At 43.2% G+C, this 26,190-nt stretch overlaps 1 protein-coding gene across 1 annotated transcript; it reads right to left on the reverse strand.

The window, feature by feature from the left end:
• Positions 1-3,715: 3,715 nt before the first annotated feature.
• On the reverse strand, positions 3,716-24,767 carry SRD5A2 (steroid 5 alpha-reductase 2). Its single transcript, XM_065057951.1, has 5 exons — positions 24,317-24,767; positions 8,399-8,562; positions 6,807-6,908; positions 5,648-5,798; positions 3,716-5,054 (listed from the first exon to the last, which is right to left on the reverse strand). The coding sequence occupies exons 1-5, from the start codon at positions 24,598-24,600 to the stop codon at positions 4,988-4,990; spliced, it is 768 nt and encodes a 255-aa protein (XP_064914023.1). The 5' UTR covers positions 24,601-24,767; the 3' UTR covers positions 3,716-4,987.
• Positions 24,768-26,190: the final 1,423 nt, after the last annotated feature.

Consider the following 26,190-nt stretch of genomic DNA (forward strand, 5'->3'; position numbering starts at 1 on the left):
ATGGCAGCAACACTGCAGGGTGAAAAAAAATTCAGTCCAAGAAAATGTGGTTTGTTTGGTATAGCAGGGAAGCATGGCTATGACAATATTATGTGTAATTTCACATGTCAAACTCGGGAAAAGTAGTCAAGTAGACTGAAAAGCAACCTGGCAGATGCCTGTGATGATGGAGCTGATATGAGAAGTGTTCAGATAAGATAAGCTCAGGTTCTGGGAATGACACTGTGGGCCAGAGCGCCCAAACACAGCCTGACCGTAAGCAATGCATATGCCCTTCATGGTTGGATGTGGGATCACTGGGGTGTACTTCTAGCACACCTGTCTCCTATGTAGGATTGTGAGCTCGAGGCTCGGGTGTTGTGAATCACTGTCTGAAGGACCTAATGTCTCTGCTGGTGAGGAGAGACCTCAGCACCTGGCTGAAAGTCATGGTGCTAGGAGAATTCCACACTTTGCATCAGCTAAGCTCAGTCTGTTCTCTTCTGAATATGCAAATGAACTAACTTAATGAACTTCTGAAGACTGTGTTGTTTTCATTTACCTTTTAGACTTACAGCAGTGAAGACAGGTTTGTTGGAAAGGCACTTGTAACTTGTGGTAACATAAACCAGAACCAGACCTTAACATCTTCCTTTACTTTTCCTGGTGTTACCATTAGGCACTTCTTGATGTCTGCCCACTGACTTTACTCCCAGAGAGAAGAGACTTGCTGCATCTGTTTATAGTGAATAATGGCATATTCTTGAGGGGCTCAGTGGCCATCAATGCTTTTACTCACAGAGTATGATACTACTCATGAGGAACTGGCAGGCCCTGGCCCTGAATTGTTATCAGAGATTTATGTTTTCTAGATCACTTTACTCATGCAGGGACAGCAGTGTTTGGGTTTGAGAGCAGACATCTCTAGAAAAGCCATCTCTGAGAAACAAGGAGGACCCTGGAAGTGGAAGAAGAGAGGATATCAGGCTTCCAGGAATATGCTTGGATTTAAAGGAGACCCTATGGTGGTTTGCATTAAAAATATTTTGCTAATTTGACAAGTGAATCAAATACAAGTAGTCAATCCCTCTGCTGTCAGCAAATCATTCTAAAGTTCAACGGGTGACATGCACTAGCATTTTTCTGTGATGAAATATCACAGAAATATCTCCTTAAGATGCATTTCAGTGCATTTTGAGATCTTACATGTCTTTTGAGTATTTTGCAATATTATGATATTATAATAACATGGTGTCCCAAGAATATGCAACAGGCTATTTGTGTTATATTGGTACCTACAAGCCTCAGTTGAGTTTGGGATTACTTTGCCAAGTATGATGAAAACAAATCCTGGCCTTCAAGACCATTTCCAGAAACAAGCAACAGAAGGGAAAACAACCCCAAAAGTGGTAAGTAACTTGCTGAAGTTCATTAGTCAATCAGTGACACCATCAAGAGTACAAAACAGATAATCTTGAGCCCAAGCCATTAGAGCACTCGGTATTTGTGGTTCCAGGACACATCGTGGTTTGGTATTTCAGAGAAGTATTCGGGGCTTCTGGCCAAGTGTAAGAGGCTTCATGTTCCAGGAGAGTAATGGGAGCAGGAGCGCAGCTCCCAGATGAGTGTTTTTTCTAAAGACAATCACTCAAGGGCCAAAATTGCCTTTTTTTTTGCCTTTTGTGTAAACATATTATGTAAAATATGTCCTTTAAAACAATAGCTACAAATGCCCTACGTTGCCTGGAGCTGGTTTTCTATTGTCTTGAGTGACCTCTCATCTGAAGCATGGACCGAAGCCAAGCAAAGGCTGAAGTGTGTGTGGTGCACAGAGATGGGAATGAGGGCTGGCAAGTGCCATTGTTCTCCTCTTTGCCTCCAAGTGAACAGCATTTAATTCTGGGTTTGGTTGTCAGAAGAGATTAGATATCTAAATTATAGTACCAATAAGTGGTCTGTCTGATCACTTAGGTGCAGAAAACATGTTTCACAGAAGAAACTGTCAGATGCATGATTAAGCCGTTCATGTATTACCACAGTAGTATAACACATGTTTACGGAAAGTTAGCTTTCGAAAAAAGCACTCGAACAATACAAAAATAATTAAATTAACAAGAGTCCTGGGGAGAAAGGATTAATTTTCCCAGCAGGCTGCCAGCAGGGACGAAGGCTATGTTATCAGCTCCACATAAGAGAGGTCTTTCTAGCAGAGCAGCAACACTCAGAGCTGTCCTCAGGAAGGCCCTCTCCAGGGAAACAGAGTCCAAACATAAATGATCCGTGAAGATAAAGGAAAACTGAAATGTGAATGATGGGAGGAAACCAAACAGAAAAACAATATTGAAAAAGGTGGAGAAAAGGAATGAGCTATTATTTTAAATGCTTGCCATCGGAGGACACTTCTGCTAGCTTTTGGCAGAACAAAAGGACATTGCAAAGAAAGTCAGAAAAGTGCTGCTTTTCAAAACACTTTACAGTCAACTCTGAGATGGTATGTGCACATAGCCTCCAGAGGAATATGAAAATGTCTACTGTGTTTTTCTCCCAGAGACAAGGGCAATGTATTTTTCCTTATAAAAATAAGGGATGAGGAAATAAATGTCTCAGCAGCATTGTGCCTCCAGGTGTGCTACTCTGGAGCAGACTAGTGTCCCTGCAGGGAAGTTGGCAGCCATCAGCCCCACTGAGGAACTCCACATGGGGAAAGCTTGTCTCTCCATCACTATTAAGTGCAATCATTGCTTGAAGGGGGTTTAAAGCACACGCGTTGCTCCTGCTCTCCAGAAATGCCATGGAGCAGGGCAGTAGGAAGACGTGCCCCTTTCCTACCTGCAGCCTCTTTCCACACAGCGTGTCCAAGGCCTGTGACAGACAGTAGACTTGCTCCTGCAAGGCATCCAGCATCCTGAGACACCCTGTGCTCAGGGACACAGGGCTGCAGGGCACACCCAGCCTCCAGGCAGGCCAGCATCAGTTCTCCGACCCTGATCCCCTAATCCTTGCAGCAGGTATCTGGTCCCAAGACTGATAGTGGCAATAGTAACGGTCCATCTGGTCTAAATATTAAGCCAGAGAAAATAAATGCAGGCAGTAGTCCTGTTCTGACAGAAGGGGTAGGTAGGAGGGTTGGAGAAGTCTGCACAAACCCTGTTCTGGTCCAAAGGATGAGGTCCCTGCTCTCTCCCCAGGTTCAGCAATAGATGGAGCAGACAGCAGCCATGGACACTGGCACCAACGGGCTATTTGCTCTCTCATCACTTGTGAGGCTGCTCATGTTCAGCATCCGCTCCCTGGGGAAAGAGGCTGTTCCCTCCCATCCGGCATCTTCATCACCTCCAGCCTTTCTGTCCCTGACTTCACACCCAGCAACGCCCCCCTCCCTGGGTGTTTCCACAGGGAGAATTTAAATAAGGAAACCAAAAGAAAATACATCTGTGGTGCTGATGTGAAATTCAGGGCCTGTGCAATGACAATTCTGCCTGTGCCTTATTTCATGGCTCCCTTACCTTTGCCTACATATGGTAAAGGGTCCGTCTCTCCTGTGCGCCGTACAGGGACTAATGCAATAGGACTCAGCCTCACCTGCCTGCTCTGCTCTACAGTAATGAAGACAATTAGTAATACAAGCAAAGAAGGGAGGGTTTGCCCAGAAGGAGGAAACCAACATGAGCAGGCCTTGGTCAGCAACATCACAGAGACCTATTTCAGCAAACAGTAAGTTATAGGCTAGCACAGCTCTGTTTTACATAAATTTTATTGTGTTTTGGAGGAAATTGTGTACAGTCAATGAGGTGACTCCAACAGCAGGCAGAATGCTTAGTCCTTGCAGTCTGGTCTTTTTCTTTCCAGCTACTCAGCATGATTCTTAGTAGGATTTTATGCTCTAAAGGGGAACTAAAATGATCAGCATCCATGGAGATGTCTCCTCCAATTGGGGTTAATTACATTTTTGGGAAAATTCGTAACTATATTCTGAAATTAAGAAGATATACCCTGTGCTTTTGTGAAAATTCAATAATATCTTTGTATCGTTTCCTAATTTGAGTATCTGAAAATGTTCTTCATAGACAAAACATACTGTCAGTGTTGGAGAACATTTTCTTCAACACAGAGCTTTTTATTTGTTGCAATTTTTGTCATACATTACCATCTCAAGCCTTTTAATGAATAACAATTGAGTGGTTTTGAGTGGACAAATTTTTATTCCAAAAAGAACTCTGGATTTGCAAGAGAAAAATATCCTGATGAAGTTGCAATTGCTTTAACAAAGTCCATTTAAATAAAGAAAAACAACAACACCCTGATGGCTGAAGATTAATCATCTGACAGTGAGGAGAGTATGGCTTAAGGAAGAAACACAGACACTGTGCTTATGAGTGCCAGCTTAAGATCCTTCCATCTCCACGTACTTCGCGTCACCCCTGTGCTATGGCCCACTGCTCCCAGCCTTGTGCCAGCACAAGTATTTTCTTGTTGCATTATGGTTCTGGGAGCTAAGCTGGCTTTTAGATGAAAAATAATGGGCTGAGTTATTTTCCTGGCAAAGGAGACCCCTACTCCCCTTTGAAGCATGGCAGCACCTCGGGCAGTGCCGGCAGGGTGAGGGCACGTGTGCTCCGGCATGCACGCAGAAAGAAGCAGCTGCAGAAGTGCTATAAACTGGACTGGCTGCTGAAGACTTTCTCTGAAATCACAGGCTTACTTTCTACTTTTTTTACACCAGTTTTTAGCCAATGCTTTTTCTTAGATGTCAGTGCAGTTATATATCCATTTTCCAGAGAGAGAACTGCACTGAGAAGCAAACATGTTGTTTGGGGAGGCCATTTGCCCACAACTATCTGCAATTTCCTCTGTAATTAAAAATAAGAACTTCAGTTCCAAATTATCTTCTTGTCTGTTACAACCCCAGGTTATCTTTTGTACAATTAATTATAGTCAGACCTAACATTAAAACTAGGAATTGAAAAAAACCCTATAAAAACAGAACACAGAGTCCATATTTCAGTCATTAAAAAACAAAGGGAATCAAGACTTTCCTTGATTTTGGATAGTCCGTAAATGTCTTGAGATAGTACCTGAAAGAAAATAAGCAAGAGAGTGAACCTGCATACACACAAGGAAACCACACAGTTTCAATACAGCTCAGCTGAGGAACCTTAAAACTCCTCCAAATTGCCTTGCTTTGTAACCTTGATGTGTTACTCTGCAAAAAAAAAAAAAGGCATTTCAAAACTATTTAAGCCAGGTAACTTGATTAAGCAAAAAGTGATAATACTGCTAAGGTTCTGACAGACCCAAAGGAGAAACTTTAGGAATTCAGAGCAGGGGACCATATGTACTCCAGAGCACTGCAGATGTTGCAAGGGAACCCTTACGAAACGTTCACATTTCTTATACAAGGCTCAGTAAAAAGAGGCTTTATCATGGCAGAAGCAGTGATGTAACTCACGTCAGATTAAATAACTCTCAGGCCCACTTGTCTCAACAGACGGTCTGGCCGACTGCTTTATGTTCACCCAGTCACAAATAAGCTGATACACTTCTTGTACATGGTATTAAATTTCAATCTTATCTTGAATCCTGGCCCTGCTTCTCTGCCCCTCCCTGGTATTTTGCAGACTGCACTCCAAGAGCAAGAAGCAGCATACAGCAAGAAACAGTTTGATACCTGTGATGGTGATAAGCACGTGGCCCGATGCAGCAAAGAGTAAAAAAGGCAAAGGCGAAGGCTGGTAGGGACCAGGTTGCTATGGCAAAACCAAACCATTCCACAATTTCTCCAAAGTAGTTGGCTCCAGAAACATAGGTGAACAGTCCCCCTGCATCAAAAGACAAAATATGTAATTTTTACAGTCATTTCATGCACGTGGAAAGTTCTTTCCCATAAAGTCAGCAGCAGAATATGCTACCTTTCTTATTTAGAGCCCATAACAGCAACCTAAACCTACTGCCCTGAGGCCAGTGGAGCCATGCCAAAGAAGGATCTTGTATAACACAAGACTCTTGTACAAATACAATGATCAAAGATGTTTCTAACTCAGATACTTACAGCACTTTCACAATCACTCATTTTCATTTGGGAAAGGGCTTAAGAAAGTAAATTATTAGATTTAAATGAAATTATTAACATTAGTAAATTCTCTTCATGGCCTAAAAAATATTTTACAACTCAATTGCCTTTGTCATATGCAAAATCTGGATGTCAGTTTTGCATCTTAGCTAATCACAACATCTATAAGAGCCAGGTAATTATTGGAGGTGAGAAAATCTAGGGAAGAGATATCACCATGTGTAACAAGCCAGCAGAAGGAGTCAAGACCAAAACCAGGAACCTTCTTGATCCTCATCCGTATTGCTCTACAGAGATAGAGATTTCCCAGTTCAGTGGTCTGGCCCACAGCCATACTTCCTCACCAACCCCCACCTTGAAGAAGACGGAAAGGAAATTCTACACCTTACATCCTTGGTGTTATTTTTTTCCCCTAAAGTATACATTTTGAGTCTCCCTTTTGTAGTGTAAAAAGTCCATGACTACTTCTTCCTGAGCATGGAGGAGAATATTTCCTTCTTTGCAGCTGACTTCTACAAGGCTAAAATCCTAAAACCTCTCCTCACAGCTCATGTTTTCCAGATACTCTTGTTGCTTCTCATGGACTGTCTGCAGCCAGCTCACGCTGGTCTTTCCAGCTCAGAGGGGCACCTGAATGGAGTACCTGGCCAGTACTGGCATCACTGCTATTATTGTCACTTTGCTGTGAATTCAGTCAGAAAACATTGTCTATTCTGCTGACCTACTTTCGCCAAGGAGGTGGGGGATAAGAATATACCTTGAGGAATCTTGTAAGTGACTTCCCCGGGTTTCCTCAGCTGACGCAGGAGGAGATCACTGTGAATGTTGATTCCCATTCCCAGCAGAAACAAGAGGAGGCCTAAGAAACAAACAATTAGATTAGAAAGACAGCAGCTGTGGACGTTCCTGCAGAGCAACTACTGAGCCATAGGCAAGTACCATGACTCTCATTTACAACTGGGGAAAGAGGAGCACAGACAACACAAACTTAACCGGCACATCGCTAGAGCCAGGAAGGGAACCCAGACCTCAGTGCAGCGTGGTCCACTGCCAGCGAGGCTGCCTGGGCAGAGCTATGGGTGCGCACATGAAGCCATGACTCGCTGAAGGTTCCTGACAGCTTCTGGCCAGAATGATTCATTGACCATACTCTATTTAGCTGAAAAACTAGAGACACTTGATTGAGAAACTCTGCAAGTGACATGCCCTACATTTCATGCCACATTAGGCACTGAGAAAACTGTCTCTGACAGTGACTGGGAAGAAAGGAAAGAAGTAGAGGTGGTGTGTGCTACAAAGTGTAGGAAAGACTAAGTGCTGATAAAACCTCAACACTTCCAGTAGGAACAGAAAGTTGACAAGTGTCTGTGGAGGCATAACATACTGTTTGATTTTATTTAATATTTCAAGTACTGGTAATGATGATTTACTTCTTTTAAAAGTTAAATATATATTTTATTTATCATGCAAGTTATGTGATGTGATGTTTTCTTTGTTGGGTATGGGAGCTCTTACTAAACACTGTCCAGGATTTTTAATATGTGATGCTGTTTGAAAAGTCTGAACTTGCATCCACAGTCTGAAATAGCATACAGAAAGTACGTTGGTTATTTTATGCCTGTCATATCCAAAACATTTCCTCAGACCTCCATGTTAATCTTTATTTCTATGTGTGCATTTAAAAAACATGCTCTGCGCAGCACATAATGTGTAATGCCACCTAGCTGCTCTTGCTCCATTGTTCTCTCAGGGATTTACAGGGTGAAATTCAGCTAGGCTATTAAGTCACGGAATATAAAAGAACCATATTAACATACAACCAGACTGTGCGTGATCTCTAATCTTCCCACGTGCTTTTCATGAGAAAAAAGAGCCCTTTGTCTCTAAAGCCTCATTTATGCTGCGGTTTTGCCCTTCTTTTCTCTCTCACAGTTGGAATAGCTGCATCAAGTGCAAAGAGCCCTGGCAGGGAAGAGAAGGCCACAGTTTGCGTCTGCACATGGTGGCTGCTGGGTGGACACTTCTGGTTGAGCAAGGGTGCTTCCCCATTCAGCTGAAGCCTGAGATTGCATCTCCACCACCTGTAGCAGTGGGAGGCTCTGGAGTGGTGTCAGTAAAACAAGGCTGGTGATTTGAGACTAACACATAACATTGTATGCCTTCAAAGGTGACTGGGAAAAAAAAAATCACTGCACATTTATGTGTTTTATCTGGGCCAGCAGGCAGGTTTTACGCTGATTTCCATCACAACCGATTTAACTTACATGTTCAGTGAAGATTAGGATGTAATTCAAAATGCTAACAAATTGCTTGGAGATTAGATCTTTGGAATCCTGCAGCTGTAATTACCTGATGTAAATCTGATGTCGGTGCACCAATCGTTTGGATATTCAGCGCAGTAAATCAGGTAGTACCCCTGGAGGAAGCCATTATAGATACAGAATAACGTGCCAAAGAAAAGCAATTGCAGTGGGAAAGGTCTGCCTCTAGTGAGGAAAGGGTAAATAAATGTCCTAAGGTAGATAAGAAAATAAAGTCAGCACATTACTCATTATAACACTGTATTTTCAATTTCTCTGCTGTAAGGAAAAAAACAAAAACAACAAACCTTTAACAAAACACAAAATATTTAAAAGGTCAATAAAGATTAAAAAATGGAAAAGAACTGCAAAAAAAATGGGATCAGCAACTAATGGGATCAAGAAATACTGTAAATACCCATATTTTCTGGTCCTTCAGGACTGCACACAAGGTGGGAAGCTAGAAATCTCATTCAGAATTGCTCCTGCCAAATGAGCGTTACTGTGCCACAAGCACTGTGGAGGAGCTTTGCTATGGAGAAGACATTCGTGATCCCACTACAGGGACTGATCTCTGAGGGCTTTAGCCCATGGAGGCAGGTGGAGTTGAAGGCAGTGTCGAGACCCCTCTGTCCCTCTCATCCCCTGCAGTGTACAGCCCAGGCTGTAAACTCCCTCTCCAGCCTCTCCTGCCCCACTTAGAGACTTTGTTCACCTCCAACAAACAACAGCTCTGTCCTGCTCTGCTCGGACACTTAGATGCAGAGGCATAGCAATGATGTTGGCTGCTTGAGGGGAGTTGCTTTGCCTCCAGTTCCTGCCTCTCTTGCATGCTTTCAAGGTTTTATTTAAAATAAGAAGAGCTAAACCCCTAAGTTTAATATGCTAATCATGAAGGTTTCCGTGTAGCTCCAGCACCTAGGGCTTCCTTAGGCAAAAGCTGCGCTAACACTAGCGTTAACATGTGTAGGAGCAAATAATTTGTGCTTGTCTATTTTTAATGTTCATATAACTTTTGTTCAGCTGGGCTTACCCCTCTTGACACTTTGGACAATCCATATCATCCTTGAAAGAGTGAAATGGAAAATTCATATTCCTATTTGTTAGGTATTTTCTTACCTGGCCAATTAAGTTCTGTATGTGGTAAAATCTACACTCTTAATTTCTTTCTTTTGCCCTTTTGAGCTTTGGATGGTGCTCATCACAGCAGTATATAAACATTGTTGAAAAGTTATCCACATCCCATTTTGCCAATACCAATTTAAGCAAGCTGAGGCATAAAATGTCATAACATTATAAATCTAGATTAAAACATACTGAGCATGTCTGAAAGTGAGTAAGCAGAGTACAAGCAACAACATGTTAATGTATTAACTGCTTTCCAAAGGAAGGTAAGACAGATTTCCAGCAATTAAGACAGTTGTAATGAAAAGTGCTAAATACTTCTATAGTGAAAACTAAGAGGTACAGAAAATATTTTTCAGACAGTGGTATTACATTTGTCCTATTTATTACAGTATGGAAAGGAAAGCTCTCTGGAGTAAAGTTACCAATAATTATTGGTTTTGCCCTTCAGGAATGGGAGGCTGGAGTTATGAGTAGGCAAGGCCAGTTTTAGCAATCCAACCTGCCTGTTGAAGTTGTATTGACAAATTTGGCCTGAACAGCTATGAGAGAAAGTGGGGAAATTACAATGGAAACCTGCAGAAAGCAAATAATGTAGAAAAGATAATTATATCAAACCACACAAAGTGAGCTCAGAAGAAGATTTATACAGCAGATAGAAGTGGGACTTGCCTTGCTTTATCCTTTGTCAAAACAAGTTATGTTTGTGAGTTTCTTAATTTTTACAGCTGATGCAAATAGAAGTTTCTAGCACAAGCTGGCCTTTCTCAGCTCCCAGCAAAGTTGATTGTTGCCATGGTGCTTCCCAATGCTGCTGTCACAGGATAAAGGTTATATGCCATTGAAAGGTGACTTATCCTGCAGTAACAGGAGGGCAAAAATCAGCTACAGACCTATCTACCATGGATACTGTGGACGCAGGACAGAAAGAACCTGCATACAAAGCGCAGTCACAGGGGAGCCAGGAGGCATCAGCTTTTTTTTTGTTGAGGGAGTGAAATCCTGGCATCACTGAAATCATGCCTCATAGCAGTTTTGAAAATCCAAGTAAGTATTTCATCCAAGAACCTTTGTTGCAGAGCAGCCTCTCTAAGGAAACCTCCTTGAGTCTGTAAATCCAGAGGCCAGATTCAGTTCTCTGTATCTGAACAATGCCCTAAGTCTTTGTTTTAATACAGCACTTGTTGGCTTGTAGCTGCTTGAGGGTTCACAAACTATTCCTGATGGGTTTTGAAAAAGCAATGGAGATAAAGCAGGGAGATTTAATAGGTTTAAATATTCCATGGAAGAGACTGCATCTCTGCTGGAGTTATTTTGCACTGTGAAAATCAAAGGGGGACCAAAGGCCATCATTTTAGAATAACAGAACAAAAACTGGCCTTTTGAATTTAGACCAATGACAAATTTGACCTTTTTCTTTCAGTGCAGTATTGATGACTAATCCTTTATTCCTTTACTATCTTTACTGGCCCAAGGCACTGCATCTGACTAAGCCATTGCCGACAGCTTATTTTTAAATGAGTCAATAATATTCATCTTCTTCTGCATGATTTATTTTCCAGAAGAACAGGTTTTGAATAGAAAATCATTTGACATTGCATTAAATTTGATCTTAGAGATATTAGTCCAGCTCCTTGAAGACTCCAGAGCTCCTCACCCAAATGGGGGAAACTGTAGGTTTGGTCTTCTTTCCACAGAACGTGGAAATCTTTTCATAAATATTACCGTAATCCACTAAGAGTGGACTCTCAATCCTCATCCAACAGCTTGTTAATTGGAGACATTTATGCTGCTGTAGTGTCTTCTCCTCTCCAGGGCCCAGATGCAGTAGGTCAGACAACAGCAACTCACATTTTCCAGTCTGGAAACTCGAGGTGTTTCTAATGCCTACGAGGTGTTTTACACCCAAGTCAGTTGGGTCAAGGGCTCAGGGCTGTCAGCTAAGAATGGGGGGCAGCTGGCTCCCTCCCACCATGTGAGTTACCACCCCATTTCTATATCCGCCCATCCAGCCCTCTGCCACCAGGCACTCTCCTGGCTCTAACTGGGATGAACTAGGGGCCAGGAATCGGAGATATCACAATGGTGGACAAGGCTGATGTGGTGTCTTTCCCTCCGAGGGCAGGTGCTGGCCATAGACCCGCTTGTTCTACCCATGCTGGGGCATGGTCTGAATGCCCTGGCCCATCCCCTGTGACCCTGGCCAGCCACCAGAAGACAGAGACTACGTGAAACCATCAGATAACTGTAATGACTTCCTGGTCCAAGGCCCAGTTTGTAAACTCATCTTTAATCACTGTCCAGTGGATGTGATGGGAGCAAGAAGACTCCCTTTTTATTTTAATCATGTAGATTTACAGATCTAGCTATAACTAACGCAAAGTTGGAATTAGGTCTCCTTTCCAAGCCACATGCAAAACATCCTATTTCCATGTTCCTCCAAAGATCTTTGGACAAACTTTCAATGACTATAATTTAAGGAACAAGAAAGATATACATATTACTGAAAAGCTTCCGATTCAGCCGTATAAAACAATAGTACACCTGTAATGTCAGGTTCATTTCCGAGTATTCTGTCTAAAAAAATTGCTCAATTTACAGTCCTTGGGCTGTTTGTGGCCACCTTACTAAATTCATCCAACCTGAAGCTTGTTTGTAGAGATACTATTTCTTTGTGGTCTCTTAGTAACAGGTTCAGTGTTGGATTAAGACTTCTGGCAGGAGCAGGCTCATCTTTCCTGGTCAAGAGATGCAGGCACGCATCTGATCAAGGGATGGGAGAAGGACTGAGGAAACCCTGAGACAGATGGCACCATGCTTGGGTTTGGGGAGTTCTTGAGAAGAAAGGCAATGCGGAACAGAAAGTCTGGGCAGCACTGATTTAAGGCAGAGACATGAGAAATACAGAAGGATTTAGTGGAAAAATAAGAAGAGATGTGGAAGAGATTGCCATACTGAACCATTGGGGCTGCTGAATTTGGACTGGAGATCAGTAAGAACAAACATATTAGAGTTAAAAAATAACATACAATATTAGAAAATAATTCATTTGCGAGAGCTGAACAGCTGTGACCAAGAGTTTTCATGATACTGAAAGGAGGTAGTTTGAATGCAAGGAAAATAAATGTCTGTTAAAGGTAATATTGAAACAACATTGAAATAAAGAGCTCAGTAGGACTGGGAGAAGAAGGGGGATAACCACAGGTTACAGATACACACAGGTCCTTTAATAAAGAGAAGAAAAAGTCTAAAGGTTTGGAATGCATATTCACTTTCATATTTCAGGGGAAAATCGTATTCCAGTTGAGGCAGAAGGTAGCTGCTGCCCTGGGCAACAGACCACCAGGTACTGCACTTCCTTTTGAAGGATCCAACACCGACTTCGGCCAAGATAGAGGACTGGCAGTAAAGAACCTCTGCTCTAATCCAGTATGATAACTTCAGGGTTTCATAGTGCCTCACGACTCATCTAACAACATTACACACAAACTGAACAAGTTAAAATTTACAAACTCCCTAGAACAGATAAGCAATTGCTTAATACCGGCATTTGCAAGTGAAGCTCCAGAGTGATACTTGCTATCCCAGGAAGGCTGACACTGTGGATGGCAGCACTTGTCAAAGCCAACTCCATCAAAGACTGACAGTCAAAGAGAATCAGTAACTGCACTTGACTTCTGGCCATATAGTTAAATACAGATTTCAAGTTGAATCCTTGATGCTGGATCAGAAAAGCTTAATTGTTTACAACTGTGTCCTGGTTTTGTTAAAAAAGAAGTTTCTCTTTTAGTGAATTTGCCTGTCAGCTAAAGCCTTCATATTAGCTGCATTTTCCTGGAGAACCAGATACATGTTTTGGTAAACATAGCAATGGAATGTGAAGCTATTGATAAGCATGGATGGACATCTTGCGAGAGGGATAACGAGAAACAACTGACCAAGAAACTGACCAACTGTGTATAACATTCCATTCACGTAAATACTTCATATAAAAGTGGGAGATCACGAGGATCTCGTCCCTTTTCCCTTTTTCCCTTCTGCTTATGGCCGACATTAGGAGAGGACCTTGCTAGTCATCCCTGCGAACTGAGGCCTAGTGAGAGATTGAATCCAGCTCCAGTTGGCTGCAAAGTCCAATCCAGGACTTTGGGTGCCGGCTCTGCAGTTGCTGAGACTTTCAGGATTGGTTTTGTATATTTTGTATTATTTTCTCTATTCTTATTAGTAGCATTAGTAAAACATTGTTAATTTTTCCAACTCTCTTTTCTCTGTCCTTCTTTCCCTCCTGATCACCTGTCCTTAGTGGGAAGGGGGGAGAGGGAGGGGCAAAAATGGGGAAGTGGCGGGGAGAGGAGTTTAACAATACATCTGCCAGGGTTTTATTGTCACCCCGCAATCTAAACTCTCGACAAACTGCGTTTTAATAAAGTGGGATTATAGGAAAAAATCTACAAACATTTGCAAAGGCACATGTATCTGATGCGAATGGCTGAAAATAAAATGCTGCTTCTATATTACTGGCCGTAATTGCTGAAACAAACAACAACAAACAAACAAAACAAGAAACAACAACCAAGAAAAACAAACAAAACAAAGAGGTAAAAAGCCATGATGCATTTGACTTTGGACAAATTTCAGGAGTCTGAGCTACATAATGCTTAGTCCCAACACTATAAACACCTAAAGACAGTCATTCTGACTCATTGATTGTTACAAATTTTAGGTATGCTACACAGCAAAGTAAGAAGGATAAATACATTTTATGGATTAAACAGAATCCTCTTCACATTGCATATAGAAATCAGTAGATGTGCTATATTTAATAAAATAAAAGTGGTTGGGAGGAAAAAAAAAAGAAAAAAGAAGGACAAGGAAAGGAACAGGACCTAAGAATGGGAATTTGGTTTTAATTAGCAAAGAAGAACTGTGCAGGCTCAACTCCAAGGCAAAGCAACAACAGGCAGGTTTCAAAAGTGTTTTGCAAGTTTGTTTATAAATCACTTCCTTGGTCATCTTGTTGTTTTTTCATTATTCTGAAACTCTCACTGGAAAAATCTGGTATCTCCCAGTGATTACCGGCATCTAATTAGAATCAACAAAGGAGAATTCTTCCTTGTCACTGGTAAAAAAGGCATTGAATCATGAAAATCTTGATCTTTCCTACTGGCTTTAGCAGGTATAGGAACAAAGCCCTGTACTTGAAATATTATGCATTTTGTAAAGGGAAACCAGGAATAGAATTGTTGGATTTGGTGCATTAACAAACTGCATTGGCAAGTCACAATCCATCAGCAAGTTATACTTAGGAAACATTTATATTGGTATGTTTGTTTCTCAAATGTTTCCATGTTGGTATACAAACACCAAATAGGTTTTAAATACCCTTAATTAAAAATATTATTTTATTTATATTTGCTATTAGCTAATAATTTTTTTCTTCCTTTTTGTTTGTAATGTGGAAAGTAGATCTGAATGAGAGCTGAATTAAACATTGGGAAAAATGTATTGAATGCCCATAACCAAAGACAACTGAAGCAAGAGCCTAGAACCAGATGTTTAATATCTTTCTCGCCGTCACCTGCCAAACTAGGCAAATTCATTGGAAACACAGGTATTTGTTTTTAAAATATTCTGCTGTTTCGTAGCCAAGGAAGGTAAAGTGAAGCTAACAAAGCAAAGGAAATATTTCCTCTGTATAGAACCCTGTTGAAGTCAGTACCATCCCATACAGACCCACAGTTAGTCCTCTCACACTACACAGCCAGGATCCTGGAGTCCAGGATATATGGCATGATGGACCTTTTCTCTTCAAAGCCAAATAGCCCTCCTCTGGACTTGTTCCAACAGGTTCATGTCCTTCTTATATCGGGGGCCCAAGAGGTGAATGCAGTACACCAGGTGGGGTCTCACAAGAGCAGACTAGAGGGGAAGAATCACCTCCCTCAACTGCTGGTCATGCTGCTTTTAAGTGTCTGGCTTCCTTTGGTGATTTCTCAGCCCCATGAGGACCACTTACAGAAAATAATTACGATTTCTCTAAGTGCACTTGTAAGAGCACAGATTTGTCCATTCTTGGATTTCATACCATTTTTCATGGAGATGCATCCTTCTGTTCTGCTCATGCTCTCAGCCTCTGTGAACTCTTTGAACTCTCTGCTCCAGTTGAGCAGTGAGCTTTTTGAAGTGCATAGCATAGTGTCTGGTAAAGTTACTCTGGCACACATTTCATGCTTTTGGCAGCCACCCACAGTTTACCAATAGGAACAAAGTGATCTGTCCTCATAAATATCAAGTGGTTATTTCTGGAGAATAAAAGAGAGTGATACCTTGCTGAAATATATGCTCTGGCTGGCTAAGTCTTTGACACACCATTGCTTAGATAAAACAACAAACATTCTCGTAATGTGTAAGTACTGCTGCCCTTCAGATACTATCAAGTAGTAGAGATAAGCATGAAGTACTGTGAGATCTGCACATTTGTCATCACCACAATCCATCTAGTCATGTTGACCCTTGTCCAGTCCTCTAATTCTCATACAAGTATAAATCTGGACCAAGTTTAGTTAGGATTTCAACTGACATAGCTAGCCTGGCATTGAGTTTCAGTCTGCAGCCTGAGCAAAAGGCTTCGCTCATGTAGTTTTTTTGCTCAGCTAATTCCAGCTCTCGTCCCTGCACCCTGGCTTCTTGTCAGAGCCTCTCTCTCATCAAAATAACTCCAAGTTCCCATTCCCAGCCAGTTTCTGGCCACATATCATCCCCAAATTTTCTTCTCAGTGTCTTGGCCAGTGCAGATGAAATTAGAACAGGGGAGAGTTTCATGAGCTCCAGTGTTCTGTAATGACCAAGCCTGCAACAGCCCAGAATTCCAATTGCTAGGTAAAATACATAGAATAAGGAAAGATGATCAGTCTAAGGACTGTGTACACCATTCCTGATGGACATTTGTCTGGCTTGTTCTTCACTGCTGCCATTGATGGAGATTCTTCCAACCATTCCGCAAATATGTTACAATTACTGTCCCTCCTTAATGTCTAAGCTGCATTTTCTATACAGCTGTTCAGGCCTGTTATTTCTTATTGTGTTTCCGGTAGATAAGGAGAATGTTTTAGTCGTTTATTCTTTGCAGCAACTTTTTATGCAGTTGTACATCATTATAATGTCTTCCACTGGTTTTCTCTTAGCTAGCTTAAACAACGCTGAGTCCTTCAGTCTTTCTAAATGTCACATTTCCTAGACCACAGTTCTTTTTCTCTCAGCTGCTTCTACTTTTGTCATTGTCTTTTATAAAGTGCAGAGTTCAGCTGGACACAGTATCATTTCAGTTCCTATTAACACCATGCAAAGGGAAAAGATTACTTCAGGTGTCTGCAACAGTACTCCCATACTCACATTACATTTTGATATTGTGTGTGCTATCAGCCCAGAAAGCCAACCATGAACTGGGCTGCATCAAAAGATGCGTGACCAGTAGGTCAAGGGAGGAGATTCTCCTGCCCTGCTCTGCTCTCATGAGGCCACGCCTGGAGTACTGAATCCAGCTCTGTTCATGAGGTCAATAATGGGAATGTCCTTAGTTATTGACACTTAATGATGGTGATTTTTCTAAGACAAAAGGATAAAACAACTATTCTATGAAGAAAAAATTAATGCCTGGGTTGAATTTGGTAGTTATTATATGGTCTGATTATATTAACTATTAGCAAGGAGTGTATCACTTGAAAATATATAGATATACTTCAAACGAAATCTAATCTCTGTTTATCCACTTAGTGTTTCAAAAAACTAAAACTCTACGAAACAATACAAAATACCTCACAAACCAAGAAAACCTGCTTTGTAATACCTTGGTTAATGATACCCTTGGCTGCAGTGATCACACTATTATGGAGTTTGGAATCCTGCTGAGCATGCTGAAGGTTAGTACTAAGACATGGCCTTCAGATTTTAGAAAAGCAAACTTCAGCTCACTTAGAGCTCAATTGGCAGGTATTCCACGGGAAGGATCCTTGGAGGATAAAGGAGCTGGTGAGTGTTGGGAGTTTTTCAAGAACGCTCTCCTGGAAGCACAAAACCAGTTCAGTCCTTTTACAGGTAAGGGAAGTAGGTGGCGCAAGAGACCCCCTTGGCTTAACTGCAAGCTGCTGAGTCTGCTCAAAGTCACAGAAGAAGCATACCAGTGATGTAAAAGTGGACAAATACCCATTGAGAACTACAAGGACATTGCCAGGGTGTGCAGAGATGCAGTTAGAAAGACAAAAACTCAGCTTGAATTGAAATTGGCCAGAGATGTCAAAAAACACAAGAAAGGGTTCTTCAGGTACCTAAACAACAAGCAGAAATAGAAGGAAAATATTGGCCTGCTGTTAAACAGGAGAGCTGAATTAGTCACCAACAACACTGAAAAGGCACTTTCTTCACCTCTGTCTTTACCAACACTGTTGGGTCCCAGGCCTCAGGAACAGAAATCCAAGTTGATGCAAACACAGACCCATTGTCAGTGAAGGATGAGTTGGTAAGGGAACCATTATGGGAGCTCAACCCTGCAGGAAAATCTGGATAGGCTAGAAGAATAGATTAAGAAGAATCTTATGATTTTCAATGAAGACAACTGTAAGGTCTTGCACTTGGGAAAACATAATCCAGGCGTGCAGCACACACTGGAATCCACCCAGCTGGGGATCAGCTTGGTGGAAAGGAACCTGGGGGATCTGGTGGACAACAAGCTCAATATGAGTGAACAGTGTGCTGCTGCAGCAAAGCAAGCCAAAAGGATGCTGGGCTGCATTAACAAGGGCATCACCAGCAAAGACAAATAAGTCATAATCCCACTCTACTCAGTGCTCATCAAGCTTCACCTGGAATACTGTGTTCAGTTTTGGTCCCCACTAAACAAAAAAGGTGTGGACAGGGTGAAGAAGGTCCAGAGAAGGCCCACAAGGATGATCAGAGGACTGGTAAGCTGCCATATGAGGAAAGGCTGAGAGAACTGGGATTGTTCAGCCTTGAGAAAAGAAGGATTAAGGAAGACCTCACCACCAAGTTCCAGTATTTAAAGGGTGGTTACAAAGATGAAGACTCCCTTTTTACAAGGAGTCACATGGGAAAGATGAGGGGTAATGGGTACAAGTTTCTCCTGGGGAGATTTTTGATTTGACACAAAAGTGAAATTGTTCACGATGAAAACAACCAGCCATTGGAATAATCTCCCCAGGGAAGTGGTGAATTCCCAAACATTGGACACTTCTAAAATTCAGCTGGACAGGGTGCTGAGCCATCTTGTATAGACTGTGTTTTCGCCAGGAAAGGTTTGACTAAATGATCCTTGAGGTCCCTTCCAACCCAGTATTCTGTGACTCAAACAGGCTTCTCCTCAACACCTGAGGGCTTCAGGTGGCATTTTCACTGTATTCCTTAACCAGTTCAGCCCCTCTAGCAGGAAAGGCTGTATTACAAAGTATATTTCAAAGCAAAATAGCTTGTAAGTAATGTATCACAAGAAGTATTCCTGTACATACATCTTATGCCATTCACCATTTTTAGCTCATGGCCAAGTTTTCAGAGATTGCATATACAGATGGCAGGCTTGGCATTCAGTGCTTTTCTCACCTTCTTCCTCCTTTTCTCTGCATTCTCACCCCATCAGTTTTGAAGGTCCTACCATCACAAACCCTGCCTTATGAAAGCGAAGAATCTATGAGCTTACCAAAAGCAGATGTGATGAATTCAGATTTTTATAGGATGTTCACTTTAGCACCATAAAGCTTTTGGATTTGATTAAATTCCCACCATGCTATGGTAATAAAGTACACATGGAGAGATGAAAAGCTGGCTATCTAAGGGCAGCAGACAAAGAGGCAGGGGGTGGGGCTAGGGGTTCATCCCCTCCCTTTCCAGCAGCAGCAGCAGTCTGCCTTCAGCCCTTCATGAAAGCCTCAGGGAACACACCAGCCTGTGATTGCCACAAAGAGACAGGCTGCTGCCTAGTGGTGGCAGAGAAAGATGGAGAGGGTACTGCAGTCACAGGCTACTGGACTGATGCTCCTAGACCATGGTGGGAAGGGAGAAATGTTTCCTGGCTCCATACACCTCCCCCTTGCATCGTTTCAGGCAGCAAATCTTTGTATGAAACTGTGCTAGGGGAGGTTGGCTCTTTGTCCAGCAGCTGGTACTCAGATGACCATCTCCCTTCCCTTTCAGCAGTGGGCCAAATGGGAGCACAGCACCTGCCAGGCCTGGCTTATGGGGCTCTGCCAAGTTAGGAGAGAGGTCCTACAAAGTCCTGGAAGTGGGGAACCATCAGCATTAACCCAGTGAGTGGCCAGAAGAGGATTAGAGTGGTCCTTACAGTGCTCCTGCATATTCCTCAATGAGCTGACAATAAATACAAAATTACTACTGATAAAGCTGGCACATTGCACAAATTCTAGACAAGTGGTGAACATCAAGGTGAGCAGAACAGCATTACTGAGTACTAAGCCCATAGAGAAAAGTTGCTTTAAATCACAGAAATGCAGCCAAACAAGCACAAACCATTCCTAAGGAGCCATACATTGTAACCTTGTTACAATCATGGTTACACCAGCTACAGGGTGCTCGAAATAGTCTGGAAACACTCCCACGACAAAAAGCACTCTTCCTGCCTGTAAGTGCAGTAGTAGCATATGGAAACTGGAAGGTGATGATGTATCTAGATATGCTACTACAACTCTGGTATTTTATTCTATATCCAACACTGATGTCTTCATTTTTAAAAGGATGTAGGAAAAAAGATGGAAAAAGCCACAGAAATTATCTGAGGGCTGAGGGGAAAAAGTCTTGCATTAAGGACTTTCAGCTGTGGTTCAGTGACATAAATCTGGTTTAGGATACTTCAGATTAAAAAAAAAAAGAAAAAAGAAAAAGTTGCAGCTATTTAAAACCATGTGCAAAAGTGCAAAAGCAGGAAAAATGAATTTTGCTGGTTTAAAGCTGTTCCTAAGTTTGTGAAAAGGAATTTTATCCTGACCAGTTCATGCTGGATGAGGTATCATTTGTCTGCACCACTCCAACATTATGTCGATCAGGTAATGTCTGTTCCCCTGTAGCTGGCATAAATCCACCATAAAACCATAAATCCGGCGTAAACGCCGTATCACGTGCAGTGGCCAATTCATAGGAAATATGATCATGTGTTCCTATATTATCTGGATCACACTGGTGCAGGAGGATCTGACAGCTCTGTACAAGCAAATTGAAAGATTATCTGATTACTGTATAAGTGATATTATGGTAAGAAAATACTAAAGGACTACATTAAACCAGCACAGAGCAAGAAATTGCAAGCACCAGTGGGAAGAGATCAAGGTTAGTCAAATTAAAGCAAGACATTTTAAACATGTTGTTTAGGTGATAGTGAAAGAGTTCAGAAGACTACACTACCAAAGAAAACAGTGGATTCTCCAAAGAAAATAATGGATCCTCCATCTTCTGGGGTCTTCAGATCAAGTTGCTCTGAAATATATGCTTCAAACACAAGCTACTGGGGCAGCACAGCTAGCTGGTCATAAGAAGGAAGAACAGCTAGCATTGCAGTCCTTTAAAAAAATCTATGTTTCTCCCTTATGGACTCTATTGTCCTTCTGAGCATATCTCTAATCAAAATTTCCCTTCCGCATGCATGTTTGGTGTAACAGATGAGACAAAATTAGGAATAATAAAATCTTCCCTGTGGAGAGAAATAAATCACTATATTATGCAACAATATATGAAAAAGCTTTTCTCTGTTTCCTACAAACATAAATGAATGTTTAAATACAGATGTCAGATGATCAGCACTAAAAGTAGGAGTAGATTAACAAAACATATTTATAATTAACAGTGGAACAGCTTTATTCACTTCGAAATTTTAAAGTCAGAAAAACTGCAGTAGGCTGCATCCATTACTTAATATAATTTTATTGTTGATCAATTGTATGTTTTACTAATTACACTTGCAGTCGAGTTTAATCACAAAAGTATTTAAAACTGTTGTTAGATTATTTCTAGTAAAGATAATAAATGGAAAATATAAAGTCTGGCTGTTATATCAAAGTACTGAACCTCTTTTCAAATACTACATGCTGATGAAATGCCCGAACTCTGTGTGACCAGAATCCCCTGCCCTTAACCCCTCGTAATTTGGTTAGCATAACCAATGCCATTTCGTAAGGCAAACAGCCATAACACATAAGTGTGCTGATTACGTACCATCCCTCTTCTTTCCACCCCTTTTTCAATGTTGCAATAAGACAGTTTGCCCACCAGCACTGTTGCCAGGAAATGGCAGCACCCATTATGGAACAGGGAGTTGTAACAGCACATGAGATGCTGCTTATAAAATCCAGCAGCTGCGAGTGGCCACAGACAGGAACTGCTGCTGGATGGCAAACCCTGTCAGGGATGCCTCTACCGACATCATCTTCCTCTGAGGACTGAGTGAGTAAATCACAATCTTTAAGGTGAAGTCTGAGTCTAGATTACAATTATTATATCACATGCTGACCATTAAGAATTTGATCCTATCTGCAAAGGGTCCAGATGACTAAAAATCTGGGTAAATAAAAATTCTATATAATAAAAAATTCACACAAATTAGTATAAATTCTATTTAACTGTGAGCTATGCCAGTTGCTAAAAAAATCTATGTAACAATAAGCTATGCGAACCACTAGAAATTGTAGATAGCAATAAGCTATGCTGATTGTTAAAATTTTTATATAATAATAAAGCTCTAACTATAACCACAATCCTGTGGCCATTGGTCATTCTACCAAGGATCCCTCAAAACACCTGCCTGTCCCCATAGCATCAGGTGACACCCAGAAAAACTCCTAATTTGCGATTTTTGTTGCTCTTTTACATAACAAAGGAGCACTAATATTTAATACAATATTTCAAATATTAATTGATTCAGCAGAATCTCATAACAAGTTGTATTAAAAGAAGCTGCGCACTGTAAGAATAGCACTGGAGTAACATGCAGTATAAGAAATGAAATTGGTTGTTATACAGACTTGATTAAAATGAGGGCTTTTATTTTTACCAGGGAAAAAGTATACTCCAGCCACAGATGAGAAGAACCCCAAATTATTTGAGAAAGCAAATATGTGAAAACACAGTGCTTCTGCCTAAGTCTAGCAGTAGTCTTGAAAAAGAAGCCAGGGTCTCAAAAGATGTATGCATACCAGTAGGGTGACATTTATTTCAGTTGTCTAGTGGTGACCGTTGATTTCTGTGTTTCTGAAATGATCAGAAATTCCTGAGAGTAGCAGAATGCATTAAACTGAATTTAGTACAACTACATATAATTAATACATCCAGCTTTCTGGGAGCCAAACGTGCTACAGGTAGTGTCCTCCAGCAGATGCAGTGCAGCAAAGACGATGTTAGTGATAACGAATATATCTCTAACACAGTGTTTTAGCGCTTTAAACCATTCTCTGATTTAAATTTATCTACAACAGCCTAGAGTTTCTATCCCGAAACTGTCTGTAGAGATACAGTAGCTGGATTTTCAACATATGATTTTGGTTGAGTTGCAAATAATAATTTATGATCAATTATTATATGAATGTTCTCTATTTCTATGAAGCAAACTAAAAAATAGACATAGGAATCATGGTAAAAAATGAAAAAAACAAGTTGGAAAAAGTTTTGCCTTGAGAAGCTACACAGCTCTTTACTATGTAATGGCATAACATTGTCACATGCACTTGCCATTTGTGAAAAAACAGTTTTTTCCATGAACAGAGAACTAAAAGCCAAATTCCTCATGAAAGAACTCCATAGAAAATGGAAGTGGAGCAGAAGATAAAACACAGCTCAATATGTCAGAAGATATATTCTGGTGATGTACTGCAGAACCAAGTCCCTCTGACTGCAGAACCAGGTGACAATTCAAGAGATACGTCATTTCAGAGTTACCACCAACAGTGGGTCAAAACTCTACCTTTTCTTCGAGCTTCTGATTAGTAAGTACAGACTTGATTAGAGTTAGAGCATTCATTGACATCTGATATGATGAAGTTTCTAAAAAGGGAGGGCAAAAAAGATAAATTGGTACTTTGGTAGTGAAGTGGACATGAGGAATTGAGCATAAAGCGCCAACTTTTCTGTTTTAGTACAGAAAGCCTGCAGTGACTTTGATTTTTTCCTGTGCTAGCTGCACAGCAACGCGGCTCACTCAGTCCCCGCTCTCTCACAGCCGCAGAGGGTGTGCACTCGGGCCGTCCTCACGCGTGTTCCCACGGCTTGCTTGGGTGGCCGGCGCTGCTCCCGGCGCGGCAGGCGCTGCGCTTCTCCTGCCCGCAATAAGCGCTCCACATGTTCGTTTACATAATATCTGGATTAGTTTCATCCATAACTTTGCTCTAGTTTAGCGAAACCTCATCCTATTGTTTTAAAGCTAAAACTCCGAAACATATATCCTCTCCCCTGCTTCCAGTACTCGGGTACCACCTGCTCCTTCCCCCGGCGGCCAGGACAGGGGACCGACGCCGACCCGACCGGCCCCTGCGTTTGGAGCAAAGGCCGGGGCCGTGGATTAGCCGCCGCCGCGCCCTCCTCTTGGCGATCATGCGAAGGACCGCGTCTCACAGGGAAGGGAGCGATGCTGCACCCAAGACCTGCCCCAGCCCTACCGCACACCCGACCCCGGCTGCGCCCATTCGCGTAGCTCCCCTCGGTTTATTATCTCCCGAGGGGAGGCTGCAGATGTTCGCAGCCGCCCCTCGCCCCCGGGGCGGCTCCGGGCGGCTCCGCGGGCAGGCGGCGGGGGCGGGGGGAGCCGCGGGGGTGCGGGAGCCCTGCCCGGCGGCGGTACCTGTAGAAGTAGTGCCAGCAGAAGAGGCAGCAGAGGAGGCGGCAGCCGAGCGGCTCGAGGCGGGGCGGGCTGCGCAGCGCCAGCAGCAGCGCGGGCACCAGGAAGGAGGGCAGCTCCTGCAGGAACCAGGCGCAGCGCGCCGGCAACCGGCCCCGCGGCCGGCACAGCCGCTCCTCGTGCTTCCCGTAGCGGGACGGCACCCGGAGGTACAGCGAGAGCTGCAGCAGCGCCAGGGCGCCCAGCAGCGAGCTGAGGGCCAGCACCAGGCTGGGGAAGCACTGCATGCTCGGGGGCGGGCGGGGGCACCGAGGCAAGCAGCCCTCGACCAGCGCCAGCCCCGGCCTTATTAGAGCCGCGGCGGTCACCCCGCCCCGCCGCGCTGCCTCCCATCGCCCGGGCTCGTCAGAGGGCGCAGCCCCTCTTGCCGGCGCGGGCGAGGCGCCCCAGTCCGCCCCGAGGGGAGCTGTCCCCCGCGGGGCCCGCTGCGGCCCCTCCCTCGGCCGGCGCGGTTCGACCCCGCAGCCCGGTCGCGGCCCAGGCGTGACGACGGCGGTCGGGGGGAGACGGTTGGCGGCCGTTGGCAGCCAGCGCGAGGGCGGCCGCCGAGGGCCGGGGCAGCACGGGGGTGGCGAGGCAGCAGCGCTGTCGGTGAGATCGGAGCGGCGGCGTGCCCTTCGCTCTGCCCCAGGGAGGTGCTGCAAGGCTCGGCTCCCCGCGGCCTGGTAGTGCCACCCAGGGTCGCTGCGGGACTCCTGGGTCACAAGGTACGAGGCTGCTTGCAGGCCGTGGAACGATAACTCGCTCTGCACTGCCGCTGTCACCGTAAGTGCCGCGCAGTGGCTTGTCTGGTGACCTGTGATGTGCTGGCTCGGCAGCCTTCTGGTGGCAGAGACAGCTGCTTATTTGCATGCAGGTGGAGAGTGAAGGAAAGAGATGCTAAAAGCCAGATGGAAAATAACAAACATAGATGCACGTGTTGGGACTGGGGAAACCTAGACCAAAACCTAGGAGTCTTGACAACTCCAGCATAACCAGACCGTGCTTAAACTTTTTAGGTGCTCGAAGTTTTAGTGAAATTGACCCTAAGGTAAGTGCTAGCTTTGGGCTGTGCTCTGAAACCCTTCAGTCTCAGCCACATGAAGCAGTTTTGACAACTCTGCCTAAAACTACAGTCCAGGAACTAGGCTTTTCTTTACCTGTTTCCTCAGGGATCTTCACTTGGTAAGGACTGTCAAGCTGCAGGAGGGCTAACGGAACATTAAACTCTGGACATTGCATATCACCTCAAGGCCATGAATTACAGTTGCATCTTGTGTCATTTTGCATCTTCAGTGAGAAAGCAGTTGGACCCAGCTCCTTAAAGGACTGGACCCCACACAAAATGCTCTTGTGGAGCAGAGGTAGTGGCTGATTTTTATTCAAGGTCTCAGTGGTGAATGTGCTAATCTGAGATGTGGGAAACTTGGGTTCAATTGCCTCTTCTGTTTGAGGGGATTCTCTTTCTGCAGTGACTGACCAAACCACCAGGCTACAAACTATCCTGTAGCACTTGTTCTTTTATGTTGGCTGTTCTATAGGACAGTTACTTAAAACAGAAGAGTGGAGCTCTTTCAGCCATGGACAATTTCTCTCTTATCTTTGCAGAGTGTTGTAGTTGCTAAGGTCACGTTCATTGTAGTTAGTAAAAAAGGTCTGGCCTTGGAGATGTGTGGCATATTATGGCTGTCAGCCACCTGCCAGAGCACTCTTGCCCCAGAGAAGATGCCTGTCTGCCTCCAAGCTGCCTGCTGGAGACAGCCTCTGGCACATGCCATCCCCCAGCTGTGTATAAAAGAGAGCTAGCTGATCTGGACCAGAAGTGTGCCAGGTATGCT

Source organism: Columba livia, chromosome 3, assembly GCF_036013475.1.
Source record: "Columba livia isolate bColLiv1 breed racing homer chromosome 3, bColLiv1.pat.W.v2, whole genome shotgun sequence".
NCBI lineage: Eukaryota > Metazoa > Chordata > Aves > Columbiformes > Columbidae > Columba > Columba livia.